At 51.7% G+C, this 19,856-nt stretch overlaps 7 protein-coding genes across 7 annotated transcripts; 2 read left to right on the top strand and 5 right to left on the bottom strand.

Annotated features, from left to right (window-relative positions):
- The first annotated feature begins 183 nt into the window (after positions 1 to 183).
- On the top strand, positions 184 to 2,338 carry BJX68DRAFT_18729 (unc-93 family MFS transporter). Its single transcript, XM_071037322.1, has 5 exons — positions 184 to 897; positions 965 to 1,247; positions 1,314 to 1,659; positions 1,711 to 1,806; positions 1,859 to 2,338. Exons 1-5 carry the CDS (start codon positions 328 to 330, stop codon positions 2,088 to 2,090), a joined length of 1,527 nt encoding a protein of 508 aa, XP_070906246.1. The 5' UTR covers positions 184 to 327; the 3' UTR covers positions 2,091 to 2,338.
- Positions 2,104 to 4,986, bottom strand: BJX68DRAFT_18770 (Alpha/Beta hydrolase protein). The gene is made up of 11 exons (XM_071037329.1): positions 4,542 to 4,986; positions 4,382 to 4,486; positions 4,208 to 4,324; positions 4,035 to 4,158; positions 3,959 to 3,974; positions 3,727 to 3,843; positions 3,626 to 3,676; positions 3,417 to 3,570; positions 3,292 to 3,350; positions 3,137 to 3,213; positions 2,104 to 3,078 (listed from the first exon to the last, which is right to left on the bottom strand). Exons 1-11 carry the CDS (start codon positions 4,891 to 4,893, stop codon positions 2,586 to 2,588), a joined length of 1,665 nt encoding a protein of 554 aa, XP_070906245.1. The 5' UTR covers positions 4,894 to 4,986; the 3' UTR covers positions 2,104 to 2,585.
- A 638-nt stretch (positions 4,987 to 5,624) lies between these two features.
- On the bottom strand, positions 5,625 to 8,823 carry farB1 (putative C6 transcription factor (Ctf1B)). Its single transcript, XM_071037317.1, has 3 exons — positions 8,372 to 8,823; positions 8,129 to 8,310; positions 5,625 to 8,052 (listed from the first exon to the last, which is right to left on the bottom strand). The coding sequence occupies exons 1-3, from the start codon at positions 8,611 to 8,613 to the stop codon at positions 5,906 to 5,908; spliced, it is 2,571 nt and encodes an 856-aa protein (XP_070906244.1). The 5' UTR covers positions 8,614 to 8,823; the 3' UTR covers positions 5,625 to 5,905.
- Positions 8,824 to 12,930: 4,107 nt separating this feature from the next.
- On the bottom strand, positions 12,931 to 14,988 carry BJX68DRAFT_224041 (uncharacterized protein). The gene has a single exon (XM_071038217.1). It carries the CDS (start codon positions 14,961 to 14,963, stop codon positions 13,341 to 13,343), a length of 1,623 nt encoding a protein of 540 aa, XP_070906243.1. The 5' UTR covers positions 14,964 to 14,988; the 3' UTR covers positions 12,931 to 13,340.
- Position 14,989: 1 nt separating this feature from the next.
- On the top strand, positions 14,990 to 15,882 carry BJX68DRAFT_224040 (uncharacterized protein). The gene has a single exon (XM_071038216.1). It carries the CDS (start codon positions 15,018 to 15,020, stop codon positions 15,387 to 15,389), a length of 372 nt encoding a protein of 123 aa, XP_070906242.1. The 5' UTR covers positions 14,990 to 15,017; the 3' UTR covers positions 15,390 to 15,882.
- A 354-nt stretch (positions 15,883 to 16,236) lies between these two features.
- BJX68DRAFT_251830 (MFS transporter) lies at positions 16,237 to 18,033 on the bottom strand (the record flags this gene model as incomplete). The annotated part of the gene is made up of 4 exons (XM_071042459.1): positions 16,237 to 17,366; positions 17,423 to 17,479; positions 17,539 to 17,904; positions 17,967 to 18,033. The coding sequence occupies 4 exons, from the start codon at positions 18,031 to 18,033 to the stop codon at positions 16,237 to 16,239; spliced, it is 1,620 nt and encodes a 539-aa protein (XP_070906241.1).
- A 1,060-nt stretch (positions 18,034 to 19,093) lies between these two features.
- On the bottom strand, positions 19,094 to 19,838 carry BJX68DRAFT_224035 (uncharacterized protein). The gene is made up of 2 exons (XM_071038215.1): positions 19,682 to 19,838; positions 19,094 to 19,618 (listed from the first exon to the last, which is right to left on the bottom strand). Exons 1-2 carry the CDS (start codon positions 19,761 to 19,763, stop codon positions 19,350 to 19,352), a joined length of 351 nt encoding a protein of 116 aa, XP_070906240.1. The 5' UTR covers positions 19,764 to 19,838; the 3' UTR covers positions 19,094 to 19,349.
- Positions 19,839 to 19,856: the final 18 nt, after the last annotated feature.

The raw sequence follows: 19,856 nt of genomic DNA, 5'->3' as shown, positions 1-19,856 counted from the left end.
AACACGACTGGAGGTCCTGGCGCGCCTGATCGTCAACATTTTTTTTTCTCTTCCTCTCTGTCTCACCTATTTTAAGGGTCTTCCAAAGGAATCCTTGATCTTGTATATTTATTCAGATACCTGCCCGCATTGTTGCTGGTTGCCGGTTGCTCACATTCCTGCGTCCCGGTTGCTGGCTTCGGTTGCCCCCTTATCTTCCATCGCTCTTCTGGAAGCTGACTTATTTATTCCAATTCCCTGCCGCTCGGCTTCTCCTCACTCTTCCCCGACTCAACTCTCAATCCCCCCGAGAGCCAACAAAAGTCGTTTACCAGCTCAGTCGCCACCATGTCGGCAAGCGACAACGAAAAGGTTGCTCCCCATGCCGTGGATCCTGAGGTTTCCCAGGATCCCACCGTGACTGGCAAGCCATGGATGTACAAGCCGATTAAGATTGGTCCCTGGACTCTGCCGTATTTTGCTTCTCCGCAGTTCCAGCTGATCCTGGTTTCCTTCGTCTGCTTCCTCTGCCCGGGCATGTACAACTCCGTCTCGGGTCTCGGTGGTGGTGGTCAGCTCAATTTGTCCGATGTCAGTAAATCAAACACCGCCACCTACAGTACTTTCGCCGTCGTTGGGTTCTTCGCCGGCTCCATCGCAAACCGCATTGGTCTGCAATTGACCCTCTCCTTTGGTGGTTTCGGCTACTTCCTCTATGTCGCCTCGCTTCTATCCTACAACCACAATCAGAACTCGGGTTTCCTGATCTTCGCTGGTGCTCTGCTTGGTGTTTGCGCCGGTCTTTTGTGGACTGCCCAGGGTGCCGTTATGATGGGTTATCCCAACGAGCATGAGAAGGGAAAGTATATTTCGATTTTCTGGGTCATCTTTAACCTTGGAGGTGTCATTGGTGGTCTGGTAAGTTTTCCTACCTTTTTGACCACTAGGTTTGGGCATGCGAGCTAATCAACAATCCTTTGTTCAGATTCCACTTGGTCAGAACATGCACAGCACAGCCGGTCAGGTCAATGATGGCACCTATATTGCCTTCATGGTTCTGATGGTGGCTGGTTTTATTCTCGCCTGGGGTCTTGCTGATTCCAAGCACATTATCCGCCAGGATGGCACGCGCGTCATTGCGATGAAGAACCCCACATGGAAGTCCGAATTGCTTGGCCTCTACGAAACCCTCAAGACCGACTGGTACATCGTCACGTTCTTCCCCATGTTCTTGGCTAGTAACTGGTTCTACGGTTACCACTTCAACGGTACCTCTTCCCCTTCCTCCCTTTTTGCTTTCTCCTTGTATCAAGCAAGCTAACAGACGATTTAAGCAATAAACGGGGCATTCTTCTCTATCAGAACACGAGCTCTCAACAGTATCCTCTATTGGCTCATGCAGATGGTTGGCGCATTCCTCTTTGGTCTGATCCTGGACTTGAAGTACCTCAAGCGACCCGCTCGCGCCAAGCTCATCTGGTTCATTCTGTTCGCCCTCACCATGGGTATCTGGGGAGGTGGTTATGCCTTCCAGAGGACCTACACCCGCGAGTCCGTGGCCCCTGTGGATGGCGTGCCGCATAAGGGCAAGGACTGGGCCGACAGCGGCTTTATTGGCCCAATGTTCATGTACATGTTCTATGGCTTCTATGATGCTGCCTTCCAGACGTGTGCATACTGGTACTTTTTCACTTGCCAGAGTATAACCACGCTGTGCTAATGATTTTCCAGGTTCATGGGCTGCCTTTCCAACAACAGCCGTAAATTGGCCAACTTTGCTGGTTTCTACAAGGGTATCCAGTCTGCCGGTGCCGCAGGAATGTGGGCGTAAGTGCCTTGGCCGTAACGCCATGCAAAGCAATACTAATTTTTGTCACAGAATGGATTTCAACGGCAAGCCGTACATGACCATGTTTGCCTCGTGCTGGGGCCTGCTGGGTGCTAGTCTCTTGTGCGCCGCTCCCGTCATCTTCTTCAAGATCAAGGAGCACACCGAGCTTGAAGAGGACCTCCGCTTCTCGGACGAGACCGTTGGGGACGTCACTGGACTGGCCGTCGCCGGGCACACCGGCGAAGAGTCAGTCCCCGAAAAGAGGAAGGAAGCTCTCTGATGCCTTGATCTACGGTCTTGATGAATACAGCGATGGAAGTTCACCACACGAAGACATGTCTTGTTCTCTAATTTTGTTCCTCGGTGGGCCGATTCTGTCCGGCCCGACTTGATCTGCACAGTTTCACTCAGGTCTGGCTGGCACTTCGTAGGGAGCTTGGGGGTTTCTTGAACATTTGACCACGTACCTCGATACCACACTTGCTTTGGATCGGTTCGTTTGATACCAGTTCACTTTTAGTACTTTCTTTTAATACAAGGCCGGTAATATTGGTCTATCTTAGTCGATACTCAGCTCTTAATCCAAGTTTGGAGCTGCATAATGCTCTCATCCCAATGTTCGACGTAACCTGATATATTAACATAGATAGTCATGACAGTATCATGTCATCTTGTACACCCTGTCGTAGTATATCCAAACTATGTACAGTACAGCTCCTTCAATATATTATTCTGTTTTAGATCTCCTCTCGGAGATCCAACCACATCTCAGCCCCTACCTAACAAGAGAACTCGGCTCGGGAGTTGGCAACGGCACAAAAGACTCGGTATGCGTCGCAGTAGCCGTTCCATTCGTCGCAAACCCACCCCGGATCTTCACTTTCCCCTCGGGAATATCATACCCAAACAGAGTCCGGTTAAACAGCTGCAACGACGCCTCGGGCTGATAGTACGGAACCTCGTGGCCCGCCTCATAAACCCTCGTGAATGAAAAGTTTCCAAACTCTCTCGTCTCGCCGTACTCGATGCCGTCAACGAGGAGGGGCACGTAGCCTGCGGCGTGGAACTGGTTCTTGTGCGGGTAGTCGATGGCGAGCGAGACGGCTTCGCCGCCGAACCAGTTACAGATGTAGTCTGCGTCACCGTAGATTAGGGAGACTCGGACGGGGTATGTTAGAATTTCTTCCAGGTCTTCAAGGAAGTTGGGGAAAACAAAATCGCCACGTTGCTGGAAGGCGAAGTAGACCTCTTGGTTGGATGATGTGTAGCTAGGTTGAGTAGTTAGCAAGCGTGCAAGTCAGCGGAGGGGAAAGAGAATTCGCGTACTTCACCGAGACGCCGAGGGCGTTCATGACCCAGTCTTGGCGGAGGAAGGGCTCGAAAAGGCCAGGAGGCGTGGGATCCTTTTCAAATGAATTAGTCAGTGGGAATGAAGCAGGAGTCAAGGGTTGATTCGCCCCGGTGGGAAGAAGAGGGCTTACATCGTAGGGGTGGCGGATATCGTAGACGCCCCGGCCGCCAAAGGAGTAGTAGGGGCCCTCTGTTGTTCGTCAATGGATTGTGGACTTGAAGATAGGATAGGACAGGTTAGGTAAGGGCTACGAACCAACATTGTCTCTGCACATGTTGGTTGCCTCCGTGCAAAGAGCAAAGTCGCTCAACGAAGTGCGGTTGGTCAGCTTGCACAGAGCGACCTGGTCCTGGCAACCGTTGGGCATCTCATTGGCGAACTTCATGTAGTTGTAGACTGTCTCGTTGACCTACACGCATGGTAAGTAATCATGCGTCTTTTGTGGATTCATGGTCAATACTTACAGCCTCGATGCCGTAAGTGTTGTGGACTGCAAATTCGGGGTAGTAGGACGCCTATTTTGCCAGTTGGATTATGTCTGCTTCTCGGACTGACGCTTACGTACCTGGATACCCTCATCGATGATTCCGTTGATGATACCAAGAGAGTTGAAGTTGAGTTCGATACCTTGGACGCTTCCGTTGGCGATCTTCTGGTTCTGCTCGTAAAAGTGGTTGAAGAACTGTTCAGGTTAGTCACCACCGAGAGATTAACAGTGGAAGGTGGAGTGAGCGGGTAAGTGGGATATCAAGTGAGAAGTCAAGTGAGTCATGGGAGGTAGATTAGAGATAGCGTACCGCTGGGCCATAGTGTCTAAAGTGAGGTCAATATGAGCCAAATATCCGCAAAATATGAGCAAAATGGAAGACTTACCCTCCATAACTCTCAGTCCACAAGCTAAAGTCCTTGGACTTGATCTCACTATCCAATTGGGGCAGACCACCAAGGAAGCCCTGGACGATTTCCCAGGCAGCATGAGCAGCAAGATCGGTGGTGTCTAGTCCTCGGTTAGCCTGTACACAAGTTGTGCAAGAGAGCTAACGTACCGATCAACGTAGCATTGATCTTGGGGTAGCGGCCCTGGACACCAGCAAACGAGGCGTCCTCAACAGCACCAGTAACGGGGTTGAGCGAGCCCTCCTCGGTTTCGGCATATGAAAATCCTATGATTGAATGAGCGCCTGCCGGTCGTTCAAGGTACAAATGCTGGCTTGTCATACCGACTCCCAATGGCTGAGAGATGAAGAGGAGGTTCGAGACCTCGCTCCACGAGTAAGGGTTAACGTCTGTCGTAAGGTTCTCATTGATAGAGCACGGCCCCAGCTCTGTGTAATCCACGTTAACCTTAAATCGAGGGGTGCAGGACTCGGTGGTACAGACCCTCAAATAGACCGATGAGCGAGTCACTTCCAGGACCCCCATTCAACCAAAGGGTAATCGGCGCAGTCGCTGGGTTATTTCTTGCCTCGAAAAAGTAGAAAAAGGTGTGAGACTCCGGCGAGAGATCGACATATCCAGAGTAAGAATTGACGCCAGGGGTGGTCTCGCAGACACCCTCTTTGCCGGGCTCCTTGTACCGGATAGTCACGCCATTGGGTGTCTCGATAGTTTTGACACCGGTTGGGTCCTGAGGCAGCTGACGCCGATCGAAGGAGTACCTGGGATGCTCGTGGGATGAACCCAAGGAGGCTGTAGCCAGGGATAGCAGAGCAAGGAAGCTGAAACGAGACATGACGAGCTTCGTTCAATCCTCCTTCGTAGATGGAACTTCCGCCTGGGATGCAGAAGAAGAACGCCAACAATGAAGGGGCCATTAGGCCCTTTTATACAGCACGCGAACGGATCGACAAGTACAGCCATGAGCCAGCGGCCATCCGCCGCACCGGCAGCCAGACCCGTTTGAATCAGCGACGGCCCCCATGCTTCTAAGTTCTACCGTAGTAGTTGATAAGCAGGTAGCACTGGGGTTTGCGGACGTCGTCCCAAACAGGATGGTGACAACAAAACCTCAGGGGCTTGCATCTGAACGGGCCAGTCAGCTTGGAGCCTGGTCTACGGTTGCTGTGCTGACCTTGCAGATCACATCATTCTGCGTGGGTACTCCAGAGGCAGTGGCTTGTCTAGGCGCAGGTGAGGGGAAATGATCGGCGATCGTAGCATTGCTGAGATGCCGACCTTCCTGAACAGTTTAGCTACCTGGCTGGGCGTTGAGGGAAATGGTGGGGATTTCAATTTGGACCTGCCTGGCGAGAGGCTGTTATTGCGTACTGATAAGAGTTGGATATTAAAGAAGAGGGGAAGCGATGAGATGGGGAGACGGAGAAGGCCGAGGCTAAATAAACAAAAGTACACACAAGGAATTTCCAAGAACGCCAATGCAAGGCTTGGGTTGCTTAGCCAAAGCTGCAGGAATTCGCGCACTTCTCCAAGACTTTGACCCATTATTCCTACTACTGTGTCGTTGCAAGCAAAACAGTTAAGCTATAAATCGTCGTATTCTCATGTCCTACTTTTGAAATTAACCTCTCTATACAGTGATAAAACAGTCCCCCCAGCGCAAGCCGAGAAAGAGAAATGAAATGAAAGCAAATTCCCAATAGTCCCTGAGGTGTCATCATTTCCCAAAAGCAAACTCCGTGTTTATGCTTCCCAAGCGTCCCGTATGTGGAAGAAATATGTGCAAGAGAAATCAGATGAAAAGGTAATGAACAGAAACATCATCATATCCTGGATACTCAAACGAGTTAAGCACCCAGACTTAGTCCAAGGTCCAGATCATGTTTGCGTGTCTCGGTTTGGAGCGCGTCGCCGTTGGTGGCTTGCACCTCGCACAAGCCGCTCAAATCGACGCCTCTATCTCCAGTCTCAAACATGTCCGAAAAGGTGAATGGGAACCCCTTGGTGGTGGTAACATCAGCCGGTGCATTCTCCATGCCGTTCTCCGACGAAAAAAAGTCGGCACCAGCGTCGTCAAAGTTGATCAATGCATCGAAATCGTTCTGCGTCACCTCGGCATCATTCGCCAGATCCATGAGCTGGCTGAGACTCAGCTCAGGGTCGTCAATGTTGGGAATGGCAAAGGCGTCGCGGTGGTAATTCGGATTGATGTTGTTGGTGCTTCCGTTGTCGCTGCCGTCAGACGGCGGTGGCGTGGATGCAAACGCCTGCGCCTCGTCTAACTGCAGGGCAGTTGCCCTGCTAGAATCCGCCTTCGGGTATGTGAGATCAGGTATCTTCTGGGCCAGAGAGTCTGGGGGCGGCGTCAAGGCGCTATCCCGGGAGGTAGCGTCGCGCGTCGCACGGTTTTGCAATTCTTGCGGCGGCACTGTGAGTTGGATACCCGCTTTCCTGATTGCGGCTTCCAAGAAGGAGGTCGCAAAATCGGCTGAGGCATAAATTTCCCTCAGGCGCTGAAGAATGCGCATACACTGGTAGAAGCGTTGCAGGCTGGTCATCCTAACATTCGGGTCGCTGGACTTGATATCGAGGAGGTGAATGATGACGGCGGGAAGTAGCACAGTGACACCGGTGGTGGGGAAGTAGCGGGTGAGATCAAGGCTATGCAGGTCTTGGGCGATATTAGTGATTTCAATGGCAGCGAAGCGGACCTTGTTCCGTGAGATGTCCTGCAACTCGGTGTCCATGGAGGGGAATGGGACAGCGGGGAGGACTTGGGGTCGATGAAGAGCACTCGAGGTCGTCAGGTAGACCATCTTGAGCAACGCACGGTGAGAATGCAAGACTTCGTTGGCCTCGCTGAGCTTCGTCGGCGCCGAGGGAGAGTACTGGATTTCTGTGGGAAGATGGGCCAGCCAATCCTCCAGCTCCTGATCACAGCGTCGCACTTCAAACGTCTCTGCTGCTGATTTCTTGGGGACCAGCATCATAGTGGTTTCCATTGTGCCACCGAATTTGTGGCTCAGAACAGAGTACTGCGCAGAAAGAACATGGCTGACGCAGAGACAGAGCTTCGCCTTTTCGATAAACATCGAGGCCAGCTCTCGCTGGTGGCTCACACTCTGGAGGATCTCTGAATTGCCGACCATGTTCACAATTTCAGGCGAAAATGGGTGGAATTCAAAGTCCTCAAGTGTGAGCATGGGAACATCACAGTCATCATCCTTGACGCGCATGGGACGTCTCATTCCCAGAGCGATCAAGCGATCACGAGTGTACGTGCTCCACCAAATGCGTTTCCACATTCGTTGGCGCCGGATGTCCATGCGAGAGTTGGCAGGATCACGATGCAAACCGATAGTGTGGGCCAGGGACAGGCTGACTCCCATCCAGTGCCAGGTATCCTTCTGATCATCGGGCGTCTCATACCAATAGGTCATCAACAGGAGAGACTGGACTAGGGAGATGCGGTCAACTTCGTAGTCGAAATCGTACAGTAGCCTGGCGCGCTGGAAGAACGCTTTCCGGGCTGCTTTTCGGGTAGGGTAGCCGGCGGCGTGCAGGTATTTCAGGTCGATGAAGGCCGTGCCGGCAAACATGACAGCCTGGAACAGCAAGAGACTCATGCGACGGATGCCGTCATTCTGAACGACTGTCTGCAAGAAGTCCTCCAGATCCAACAGAGGCATGTACGTATGTACGTAGTGCACATAAGCCTTGAGCAGCTCGTTGCGCAATGACACATCAGGCACTGTCAGAGCTCCTTTCATTGCGAGATAGTCGATGTCTTCCTTCTGAAGTCGGGCCGGCAATCCGCGGATATAGTCGGGTAAGACGATGCCACTAGACTGGGGGCTGCCGAAGGTCGGATCGAGCAGCTGCTGAATCTGTGAAGTGACATGGGACAGAGGAAGAGTCGATGGCACTGATGGGTTCGGCGCCATTCGTCTTCGAAAGCGGTCGCCAGAGTCGACTCTGTTGACCTGGCTTTGATCTATACAGGAATACCGTATCAGCACCGAAGTTCTTAGGTCTCGTAGCGTACTGCACAGGCAAACGCAAATACGAACATAGTAGATGAGGCATATGGTGCCCTTGCTCCAAGTCTACAGAGCCCTGTGAAGGAGAAGTTGGTGTCACATGGGGAATGCCATTGTTCTCCCCGAGGCTTCCAAAAAGTCCATCGTCGAGGATCTCAGCCGGCGACTGAGACAGCTGATGGCTTGGATTGTCTGTCTCAACTCGAGACTTCCTATAATAGCAGCTCAGGTCAGTTCTGACAGATTGCCCCTAATTTGAGAAAAGAAACGCACTTTCTCCTCTTGCTTTCCGTAACAACACACTCTACTTGGTCTAGCCGGCAATTCGTGCACGGTGAGCCATTCTCCACCACATCGCACCGAACCTTGCGAGCCCGACAGCAGCAGCAAGCTTTTGAGGCGCGTCGTTTTACTGGACGGGAGTTCGCCGAAAGACCTGCTGTTGAGGCCTTGCGCTTGCCCTTGGGGTCCGTCTCGACCGTTGGATTTGGTGAAGCGGGAGAGTCGGTCATCATGCATGCAAAAAGGTCAACAAAATCGACCGAGAGTCATCCGTGGGTAATCTGCGGGCCAATTGGTGATATTCGGCGTCGAGAATGAAAAGCGTGTCTGAAACCGGTGCAAATAGTATAAAGACGGCAAATGGTCACGAGGGAGCCAGGAACGGCGACCAGCAATATCGGAAAATCGAATAGTGTCAAATAAGACGGTTATGGAGGGGAGATGGTCCTTTCGTAATTATAGCTTTTATGAGATTATCAACTTTTTTTAGGGTATACGGGGTAATGACGTCCCGGTGCTTTATGTGTCGTCCAAAGGAACAAAAATTGAGGCAAGGCACGGGGCCTGGGGGAAAGACAATGTTTAAGTACTAGCAGGATGAGGAAACGCTTTCCACAGGACCGTCAGGACTCAGGAGGCGTTGGCGTTGGGGGATGATGAGTCCCCAGATCCACTTCCACTGCTGCCTCCCCCAGACCAGAACCAGAACCAGAACCGGAGGAGTTGAACTCCATCACCAACAGCAAGCAGAGCAATCATACTGGATTGCGCCTAGCGCCGGCCCAGCGAAAGTTGGGATAATTACCTCACTGGAACTAAGGTCGAAATGCGGGCCAAGTTCGGCGGGGTCTGTGGCAGCTGGCTGTGGCCACTCACTGCGCCTGCTTACAGCGCAGGGCCCGCATTCCTGGCGCTTCCAGCCAATTGATATCTGACAGTCTACCCCACATGCGAAAATTCAGCGCAAAGAAAAAACAGCAAAAAATAATGAAAATCGAAAAGCCGTTTCCACATCCGCTCCCCACCACACACCAGCTTGTGCCTTGAGCACCCCTCCCCATGCCGCATTGGGTGTCTCTTCGGCCCGGTCACGTTACTGCCCCCTAGCCACCACATGCAGAGAGGATGACTATGCCGGCAAATTGCATTGCCACCATTGGTCATTTCTTGGTTCAGGGCCTGCTGTGAAGTGTCGCGGATGGTTGGTGGTGACGCTAGCCAGATCGACTGTTATTCTCGCAATTTGAGGGTTTTGTGTGGCAGAGAGCTGCTGTGTCAAGGAATCCAACCAAATTCTCGGAAAAGATTCCGAGTCCTTGAATTTTCATTGGCCCAGGAATGTTAGTGCTGGAGGTTCGGCCAGACCTCCGGGGGCCTTTATTACTCATTCAGAACCGTCTCGGTCTGAAGGGAATGCAAGATGAAGCATCCTTGGAAGGGCGTTAAGAAGATGAGATAGTTAGCAGGGTGCATCAAGGCAAGCCGATATACAGAAGGATTGTTCATAGACAATGATTGGCATAAATATGGCCATTGCTGTGCTCCATTGAGCCGAGGTCCGCGAGATATTCAAGCCGCAAGCGGTCCGGCGTCCGGCATCCATCCTCGCCTGCCCAGCAAATCTCACGGCCCAGGATTCGAACCGCCGAGGGACATTTGTCTCTTTGGATTGCGATTGTCCGGCAGGCGTGGACACGACAGCGGAACCAGGATTTCAGGGACTATTAATTCAAGGCCTGTTCATGCTTACAGTATACTCCGTAATGCATGAATCCTTGCGATGGCAACTCCAATCATACTGAACACGGCCGGAGGGATCGTCTGGGACCGGCAAGCCGTCGATAACGGGCCAGGAACTTGACTTTCCTGGAAGGGAATAATTTCTGCTAGGTCTTAATGGCGAAGATCGCACAGTTTAAGTTGGTCGATTCAAAACCTGGCTTCCCTTTTTGTGGCCTGTCGTCATCTTAACAAAGCGAAAATAGTGGACGTTCTTCAGACAAGTCCTATAAAACTCGCTTGGCCGAGAAACATCCAGCACGACACCCCGCTAACTGCCTAAAGCGGAATCGAGCTGAGAGCCTGGCTGAGGATCTTTGACCATCGACCCACAGCTGGACTGGAGAACTCGGAAGACCTCCAACAGTCCGTGCGATGTGTATGAGGCAGAGGCCGCTGCGGTTTGAAAAATGTCGCACCAGCCGTCCGAGACGCACAAGGAGTCATGAATTTGGGCCATTTAACCTGATTAAACGGCGACTTCATTCCTATTCCTCTGCCATCCAGACCAGACGTAGATGAATGTCCTGAAGTCTACATGTTTGATGCCACGTGAGGATTGTCGTCCAGAAGAAGGAACTGCCGATGGTCGGAGCACCTCGCTCCGATCTTTCCCAAACTTGGGTGGAAGCTTCTTGGAGCACGGCTTTGTGGCTGGGCAGACGGCTATACGGCTTCTTGTCCATGATTCTTGCAACTCACAGCATGATATGACAGGCCGAGCGGCGCCAGAAGGAGCATGCACCACAAAGCCGTCTTGTCTCTCGAGTTTCAGACACACGAAACAAGGGAAAGTCAGAGACGACGAGGCCCAGAACTGCGTGACTTTTGCCAACAATTAGCGAGACTCGGAGCATTCTTCAGCCATATGTGCTAGCGCTAAAGAGATTCGATCACATGAAGCATGCACAGTGTCGTCATCAATCCAAGAGAAAAGGTCGATTTCGAGTCACTGCTTCTCCTGGAATGGTCCAGAGATAGTTAGATGCCTGAGGACCTTGAAGGAGACACAGACTTCTGGGTCAATTCAACCCGCAATGACATGCTCTCGTGCCAATTTTACCTGGAGATCCTGCAGGCGGACACTGAAAATTTAGCACATCACGAGGCCGTCGAGATCAGACTTCAAACTTCAAACTTCAGCGAGTGAAAAGAGCAAGGAGCCAACGCCAATCAAGGCAGATTTGGCGGATACCGATGTGGGACTAGCCGCGAGTTTGACGGCGATTAATTTCTCCAAAACGGGCTGGGGGGCCGCTGGGCTTCCCCGTAAAACCCCGTAAAATCCCTCGTGTCCGACTTTCTCCATCACCTACGCCTTGTCGTAACTCCTTTGAGCGGCTCGAACTTCGAAGGCGTGAAACTCACCAAGGCTGAAGCTCTTGGCAAGTTGGCCTCCTGCTCCATGCTCTCCATCCCCCCGGATTGATCTTCACCCCTCAATGGGTAATATGACATCTCAGGGGTCAACTTGGATTTCCGATATGGCATCGACGAACAGCCTCCAGGAACCCAGCTTAGTCCAAGGTTCAAAGAAACTTCCCGGTATCGAGTTCCAAAAGATCAAACCGGACAACCCCCGAAAACCGATTGCAGACCTGCCTCGCCTCTCGGTCAGCGGTAACCCGACCCCAAATCTCACTCCCAGTCGCAGCCTCCTGAGAGGCCAGAAGCACCGCAATCGCTTTGAATGAAACCATCGGATCCGATATCTCGCATGATGTGAAGTCATAGCTCCTCTCGTAAACAACATATGCCTCTCTTCCTGCACATTGGCACATCTCCTCTGTCAAAGTCTAGCCAGACCACTTACCCTCCTTTGCTGACTCGCTCAACGCCACCTCCGTACCAAGTTATTACCAACCTTCACCTCTATCAGCTTCCCTCGCATCACGAATTCGGACGTGAGGAAGTTTCCTACCATAGTCAAGTTAAATCTTGTCTTGCCTGGCCTGGTCTCGTGCGCACATCCAGCTCTTTGTTTCATCCTATTCCCGCACGAGTCATTCTGCTTTCCAGCACACCACGCCACCTGAGCCGTTCCGCAACAACCCCTTCCCCCACCATCTTGAGCTCTTAGTCTCCAACACTTAAATTCTAGAAACCGGCGACTCCGTAAAACGCGGGGGTGGTGATCTTTCTGGGACTTCCCAGATTGGAGTCCGTCCACCCCTCCAATTCGTAAACTGCGGGGTACTCCGTGGCCCACAATCCAGGTGTACCTGGGGATATCCCCTCCCTGGGTGTTACTCCGTAGTTAATGTCAACTCCACACTCCACGCACGCACAAGCCTAAGTTATGTGATGCACTGACCATCCTAAATGGATCGACTCGAGGATCGAGCTTGGGATTTCGCCTAATTTGCCCATTTGGGTTTGGAAAATGTTGCTTGCCATGGAGGAAGCTCTGCATGGCAGGTAACGGTGGGTCTGAGCTAAGGCTGCTCTCCTCTGGGTGGTTTAGTGTATCTTCGCCCTGGGGGCCATCCTGCTCTACAGAAGCTGCTTCTCTTTGCTGTTGATGATAGGTGCAATTGATATTCAGGGCATTTGGAATTTCGGGTTCTGACGGGTGGTGTTTGCGGCGGGAATATATATATACTTACAGCGTACATATTGTTTGATCTTATTCAATGCTTCGTCAGGTATCAGATAGGGAATTGAACTTGGAAAGTCACTTGTCATTAATGAAGAACATGATCTCTGTTAGATACAGGATATTTAAGCCCATCAGTTCACCGCTGGTTGTGGATCCAACGGTTTGTCAACCTTCTGGTCACCAACCTTACCCAGTATTATGGCACCCCTTCAAACGGGATGCTCAGCTACCTCCGGTTCCCTACTGGAGGCCGACAAATCCTACACATCTACCACCTACTAGTACCACTATTGTGAACAAGACAAACGACTTTGTATATTCAGTCCAACTAAGCCGTCGACATGGCAAGAACGGAGTATGTACTGGGAGGATATCTCGAACAAAAGCAACTAAACACAAAACGTGACGGCATCAACGGGAGCGAGAAATACACTAACATCCATGGGGGAAGAAACAGCATAAAACAAAAACTAGAAGCATAAAACATAACTTCGTGACCATGACAACAAGAGGGAAAGGAAAATTGCGACCAACAACGACAAAGGAAACGAGTCTTCGACCCATCATCAAGACAACAACATACTAGACGCCTCCACGACCCATCCGCTCAATGGAGCCCATGATACTACTCCTGCCTGGGGTAAAGACTGCAATCCCGGACTTGCCGCCGCTGTTACCTCGTGCGTGTGCACTTCTTGGGGCGCCAATCCTGGGGATTTTTCTCTCGCCGTTGTTCGAGCTTGAGTTGGAGCTTGTGCTTGGACCGCGTCGAAGGCCGCCAGAGCCAGAGCTGCTACGGGTGGTATCTTGCTCGGGTTCTTCAGATTGAGGGCGTTGCGATTCCTGAGGGGGGGCTGGTTCCGGGGTTCCCCTTTCTTCGTCCCTCGACTGCGACTGCGATGACGAAGCAGCAAGGGGTGGGTTCTGCATAGAGAGCCATTCCTCTACCAGCGCAACAAGGTCGCCTTTCTCTGCACGTTCGGCCTTGAGTTCGACGCGTAGCTGTTCGCTATCGCACTTGAGGGATGCCATCTCTTGCTGCAGGCCCTTAATCTGTGCCTCCAGGACGCGTTTCTCTGCCTCGTGCTCCTCGTTATCGCGAGCGAGTATGCTGGAATCAGGGCGCGCGGACTCGTGCAATGCGGCATCACGCTCGGCCTTGAGGCGCTCACCTTCTTCAGTGGCAGCTCTGAGCCTGTTCTCGGCTTCCCGCAGGCGCTTTTCCCATCTGGCTTCGTAGCTCTTCTTCAGCGCCGCGACCTTGGTTTCGTGCTTGGTCTTATACAGTCCGTGGAGATCATGCGCGACCTTCTGGACCGCTTCCTGGACCTCACGTGCCGTTTCTTCTGCTGTTTTAGTTGGATGGTCGGACGTCCCATGCTCGCAGGTTGCCGTGTTGCGGGCAGCAGTCAGCTGTGTCTCGAGTTCCACGACACGGCTTTCGAGCTGCACTTTGCCCTTTTCTGATTCCTCCATATTCTTCTGCATACGCTCCCTTTCGCGCTCGCCCTCCACTATGTCTGCTTTGACAGAGCGAAGCACTTCTTCCATTTCCCGGCCTCTCCGCTGCCATTCCGTCTGCTCGATCTCTAAGGCTTCCTTGCGAGCAGCAACATTGCGGACTTCCTCCAATGCCTCTCCGACGCGGCGTTCTGCATCTGCTACGGCCTGTTTGAGGCTGGAAACTTCCGCCTCCTTCCCGCTAAGTGTTGCTCTGAGCGAGGAAATCTCGGAGAGGAACCCTGATTTCAGTGACTCTAACTCCCGGGGTGTGATTGTCGGAATTGATCGAGGGGTGGGAGCGGCAGGAATATCAAAGTCAAGCAGACTCATCTTTGCCGGTGTCCTGATAGACTCCCGCGGGTTTCGCAGGGGCGACCGGCGTGAAGGGGAATATCGCTCGTGTGGTTGCACGCTGTATCGTTGTCGGCGGGGGAAAAGGCCCACCTGATCAGTAAGGTCCAGCAGATTCGGAGTCTGACTTGGCTCTTGGGTATCTCTTAAGTCTCTCTTTCTTGGAGTGGGCGAGCCGATGGGGGAGCTCATGTCTAGGAGAATATTCTTTTTGGGCGACTTTTGTGATGTGAGGGGCGTGCCTGGTGCAATATTCTCACGCTTCGTATCGTCATAATCAACCGGGAAATCTGGTAGAGGCCTCGGGCTCTTGTAAGGAGAACCCCCTCGTAAATTTGCAAAGGCCGTCATATCAACGTTCGCAACCGCCGAGAATGTGCTGAAGCAGGTATCATCCATAGGGTCATGAGAATCGTCGTCGACCATAGCGTCGTCCGCTTGATTGGCTTCCAGGCCTTCCTTGCCGTCCAGAGAGGAGCCCTGATTTTCATTGTTTTCGCGCAGAACAGTACTCATGCCTTCATGTCGCCTGTCCTCGACCATACTGCTCCCAACGTCTTGCGCGACACCATCACCGAAGCTGCGGTCCTGGTCATATTCGGAATCCTCGTCGGCATAGACATTAATCTCCGGAACGTCCCTTCGGCCCGTCCCTCGTTTATACCTATCGCTTTCCTCAGACCCAAAGTCATGTACATCAGGCGTCTGGTCATAAGATCGCTTCCTCGGCGTCGCAGAATGCTCCCTCATACCCAGACGCGCCTGGTATTTCCGTAACATCTGCATATCAACCGTGTCGTCTCTCCCCTCAGGTCGAAAAGGCGAGCTCTGCAAATCCTGAAATGACTCCTCTTCCTCATTATCGGTCTCTGGCAACTGGGCATCATACCCGGCATCCGCACCATCCCCGTAGTCGAAGCTTTGACGGAGATTGCTGGGCGCATTGTCGATCACATTCTTTGGGCTGAGGAAGGGGTTCTCGGTCTCGAAGTCTGCCGCTAACCGTTCGCCCATGCTTGTTCTTTTCCCCGTAGCATCGTCAAAGTCTGTTGAGAGAGCTCGTGTATTCTGGCGGGATGTCGTTAATGGGGAGAGAGGCTTGGACATGGTCGTAGGGCGTGTCCGCTATGGGAGGCTAGGAAAGTAGGCGGATGATGAGTTTGGACAAGGTGAGATTAGATGTGAAGAGAGAATTATAATTCCGGCTGCACCGGTCGCAGGCTTCCCAATGATTTTAACGGTGTGTGCTTGCTGAAAAAAAAAAAACAAAGCTCGGTTTGTTATGATGTCTTCCCCGAGCCGTTGCTGGGATGAGTCGGTAAACAAACGCTAGCCCGAATAGGACTAAAGGACCCACTGAACAGAGGCCTACGACTAGTCCTCAAGACCCTTGATCTTTGTTATAGTAATGGGGGCACATGCTCGATTCTCCAATCAGTAATCTATTTAATCATCTCATCATATATCTAATAAGCAGACGCGCTGAACTGCAAATACATAGACGCCATCGTCAACGCAAAACGCAGTCTAAGAACATGGTATCGTGATCCACTGACCACTGCCTCGTGAAACCAAGAAATTCATACCATCGAGGTGTACCTCAATAAAATCAAGAAGAGTATATCTAAGCACGCTCTCCTACCTCATCAACATCCGTCACAAGGATACGGATAGTTTCCTTGTGGTCTTGACCATCACCAGGCGCAAAATGACAGCGTGCAGCCGGCTGGATCGTAGCAGAAGAATGTGGCTTCTGGCTGATGAACCACAGCTGTAGCGCTCCAATGATCGCAACAAACGCGCTTCCCCACCAAGCAAGCGCAGTGAACTTCATGTCCGCTCCTGTGCTGTAAAGATACCCAGCAACGGGAGGCGCAATAGTACGCGCGGCAGCACCAGCAGATGCAGCAAGGCCATTGATCTTTCCTAGAAAAGAATCTGAAGGGCACGCTTGTTTAATGAGGATCAAAAGCACCGGGAAATCGATGATTGAAAGGATGTTCCGAGTGACCAGGCAAGCGTAGATGCCGGGATAAAGATAACCGGCCGGCAAGAAGACGAGGAACGGGACCATAAAGTAGGCCAAGGGATGAAGGACGGTGACGATGATGAAAAGCTTCCAGACTCCAAGGTAATGCGCCAAGACAGGGAAAATAAGGCTTTGAATGATAAGCGCGATGATCCCGTCCGAAGAGATAATCAAGCCAACCATACGGGTCGAGAGGCCAATTCCGCCGGGAAAAGTGAGACCCGAGTCGTCTGGGCTAAAGACACCGCGTTTGTCTTGTAGGAATATGGGAAGAAGGTGGTCGTAGGTCATAGAATGGTAGGTGAAGATGGCCAAAGCGACGATGAGCATGATCACACGTGGAGTGAAGGCGGTTTGCTTTTGCGAATCCATCTCGGGTTTGGATCCGTCCCCGTAGACCGTCCAAGCTTCATCATCATGCAGCTGCACTTGATTAAATGTGCCGTAAGATTCTGCTCGTAGGTCGACATCTGGATGGGCAGTTGCCCCCGCAGGCACTAGAAGGGGATGCTCGACTGAAACATGATCCAGAGGCCCGAGGTCGTCCATCGGCTGCATGTCGGGATGAGTCTCTTGCAAGAAGAGCCAGGCGAAAATTATACTGCCAAGAAGTAAGATGGAACAAACCAAATTGGGCAGTAGGTAGGGGAATTTGCCAAAAAGACCATCATGAGAGAAGACAGACGGATAACTTTCAGCAGGCTTTGCAAGTAGTCCTCCAACGGCTGCGACGAGATTGGTTAGTTTTTGATCGTTTCCCGACAATTCGTGATCCACTTACCAGGTCCGATGATGGTGCCGATGGACCAAACGAATGGCATTACTGCATAAGCTCGAGCTGTGACCGAACATGTTAGCTGGCGATCTTGTATGACGCCACTGAGGAAGTTTACTTACGCTCATGCTCAGGTCGCTTGACTATTTCACCGACCATGGTCTGGATAACGCCGATGTTTCCATTGAGCAAACCTCCAAGCGCCCGGCCAAAAAGAGCCACCCAGAAGTTGGGAGCAAGGCCAACGAGCAAAAGGGAGGTGATGGTGCCGAACAATCCGGTGCAGAGAACAGGTTTGCGGCCAATTCGGTCGGACAAAGCCCCCCAGAACATTCCGGTACATGCTTCGACCAAAGAGAAGGTTGCGACGAGGATTCCAGCATAGAAAGACGCGTCGTTGCCATCACCTATGTGGAAGTCCCTGACCATCGCGAAAGCGTAAGCTATGCAGCTTGTCACGGCGATCGGTTCTGCGACCCGACATATTGCTAAAAAGAAAAGATGTCAGCAAATGAATGACTGGCAGCAGTTAGATAAGGCGCGGAAATACCTAGTAAGAAGAGTTGTGTGGTTGGAAAGTCGTCCGAAGATGTGTATCTTTCTGGGGTTAATGCCATTTTCTAGAAGTCGTCCAAGTCTCTTACAACAAGCTCTCCACAACACCGAAATCACAGTTCCACTTCTTGTGTTTGGCTTCTATTGCGTTGGCCTTTTATTGCTCTTTGTTTCTGAAATTTCTTCTATGCTGGGGCCCAAATGACAAGGCTGAAGCAATACGCCTGCCTGTTGCCTGCCCCTAACACACCCAATGCTTATCAGACTAGAACGAAGGTGAAATGCCTGCAATGCAGTGAACGGTGAAAGGGATCGAGTGTCTTGAAAGGTTGTTGGCAAAGAGGGGACGGCGGACGGGAACTGCCTTTAAAGTATGGGCGGCGGTGGAAAAGCGGAGAATCGATTGGCCACTGGCACCTGACCTTCAACTCATGGCGAATTACCTGCAAGTTTTGAATCTTGTTTGAAAAGTTTGCGATTCAATCCTTTAAATCCCGCCAGAACGATCCATGGAACGCCGGAAGCAATAGCCGTGAGGCCTCGCCACTGACTGGTATGCCCCCGGTCTTGGCGGGAGATAAGACTTGGCCTGCTTGCAGGCACTCACAGTACTTGCATCGCGATAACGGTATCTTGCACGACAGAGCCTATAGAATCAGAGGAAGATGATACTAGCATTGTGGTGTAGATAGCTCCAATGCAGGAGGTCCTCATCGTGGTTTAGGTCTTGCGCAAGCCAGGCCAAGCGGGCAATATTGTCCTGCCTCGGCGGCATGATCCCGTATGGCATCCAGATAAGAGCTAGCCGACATGGAGTAGAAGGCGTTCACCTCGCCTTTTGTGCCGAAAGCACGACAGCGGTATGCTATCTCCAGTAATTCAGACAAGTAGTCGAATACGCGTCTCTTTGTGACTTTGAGGACCCTTGTAATGCGCTCGGAAACGACTGGACGCGTACCATTTGCACAGTGGGGGTTTCCAGCCAGTCTAGAGCTCGAAATATTGTTGCGCCAAACGTCATACGGTAATCATTTTTATCGCCTGCGATTATGTACATGATAAGGGCGGCTTGAGGCAGCAAGGGAACGTTTAGAGTCGCGGACTCTCGGAAACTGGCATGTAGGACCGTCGTTCTCGCGCAGCCTGTATAATTGTCAGCTCTTCCACCATCTTCCAGTCCTCGTAACGACCGTGAATCCATACCTCAATCCATTTTTGCACCCAGGGTCTGAAGACAGCCCATATTAAAAGCCCGCCCGTCGCAATTATAAAAATGAACACGATCGCCTCGTCTTTCCTCGAGTCCCTTTCTATACAGTGAGAAGTTGCGTTAGCTTCAGGATCTCTGGTGATCGTACGGAATGGATATATCAATCTTTCACGTACGAAAACACGTTGTAAAGACATCCTCCTCTTTCGCACCCTTGCAGGTCGGCAAGTCGTAACCTAGGCAAAACTTTCGATTGCAGTCATTGCAACTTAATGAACGATAGTTGCCAGCTCTTTTCTCATTCGATGGATCGATGTCTTCGCTGCGAGTAAGAAAATGGAAGGCATTGTTGAATGACGATGAGCCTCCTTTATCAGGATCGAGAGGGATGATGGTACTGTTCGAGAAGCAGGTGCATTTACAAAATGATGCGGGCGCTGGAAGAAGCAGAGGCTGTTAGTCAAGAGGTCCTCTAGAGTCAGTTATCGTAGCTCACATACAAGAAGCTAACGCAAATGATGCGCAGGAAACGAATGCGATGAAAAGAAGGGAAAGGCGCGCAATATTGCTCGGTCGTGACATAATGATATAGACACTTTAGGTCGGAGAAGAGGCGAACCTTTCCTAGAGTCCTGAACGCGCGCTGAGCTGGTGGTGTGATTATTGGGTGCTCCA

Source organism: Aspergillus pseudodeflectus (assembly GCF_044049435.1).
Source record: "Aspergillus pseudodeflectus strain CBS 756.74 chromosome Unknown BJX68scaffold_1, whole genome shotgun sequence".
NCBI lineage: Eukaryota > Fungi > Ascomycota > Eurotiomycetes > Eurotiales > Aspergillaceae > Aspergillus > Aspergillus pseudodeflectus.
Note: the sequence above shows the minus strand (reverse complement) of the source record. Positions and strands in the feature narration are given on the sequence as shown.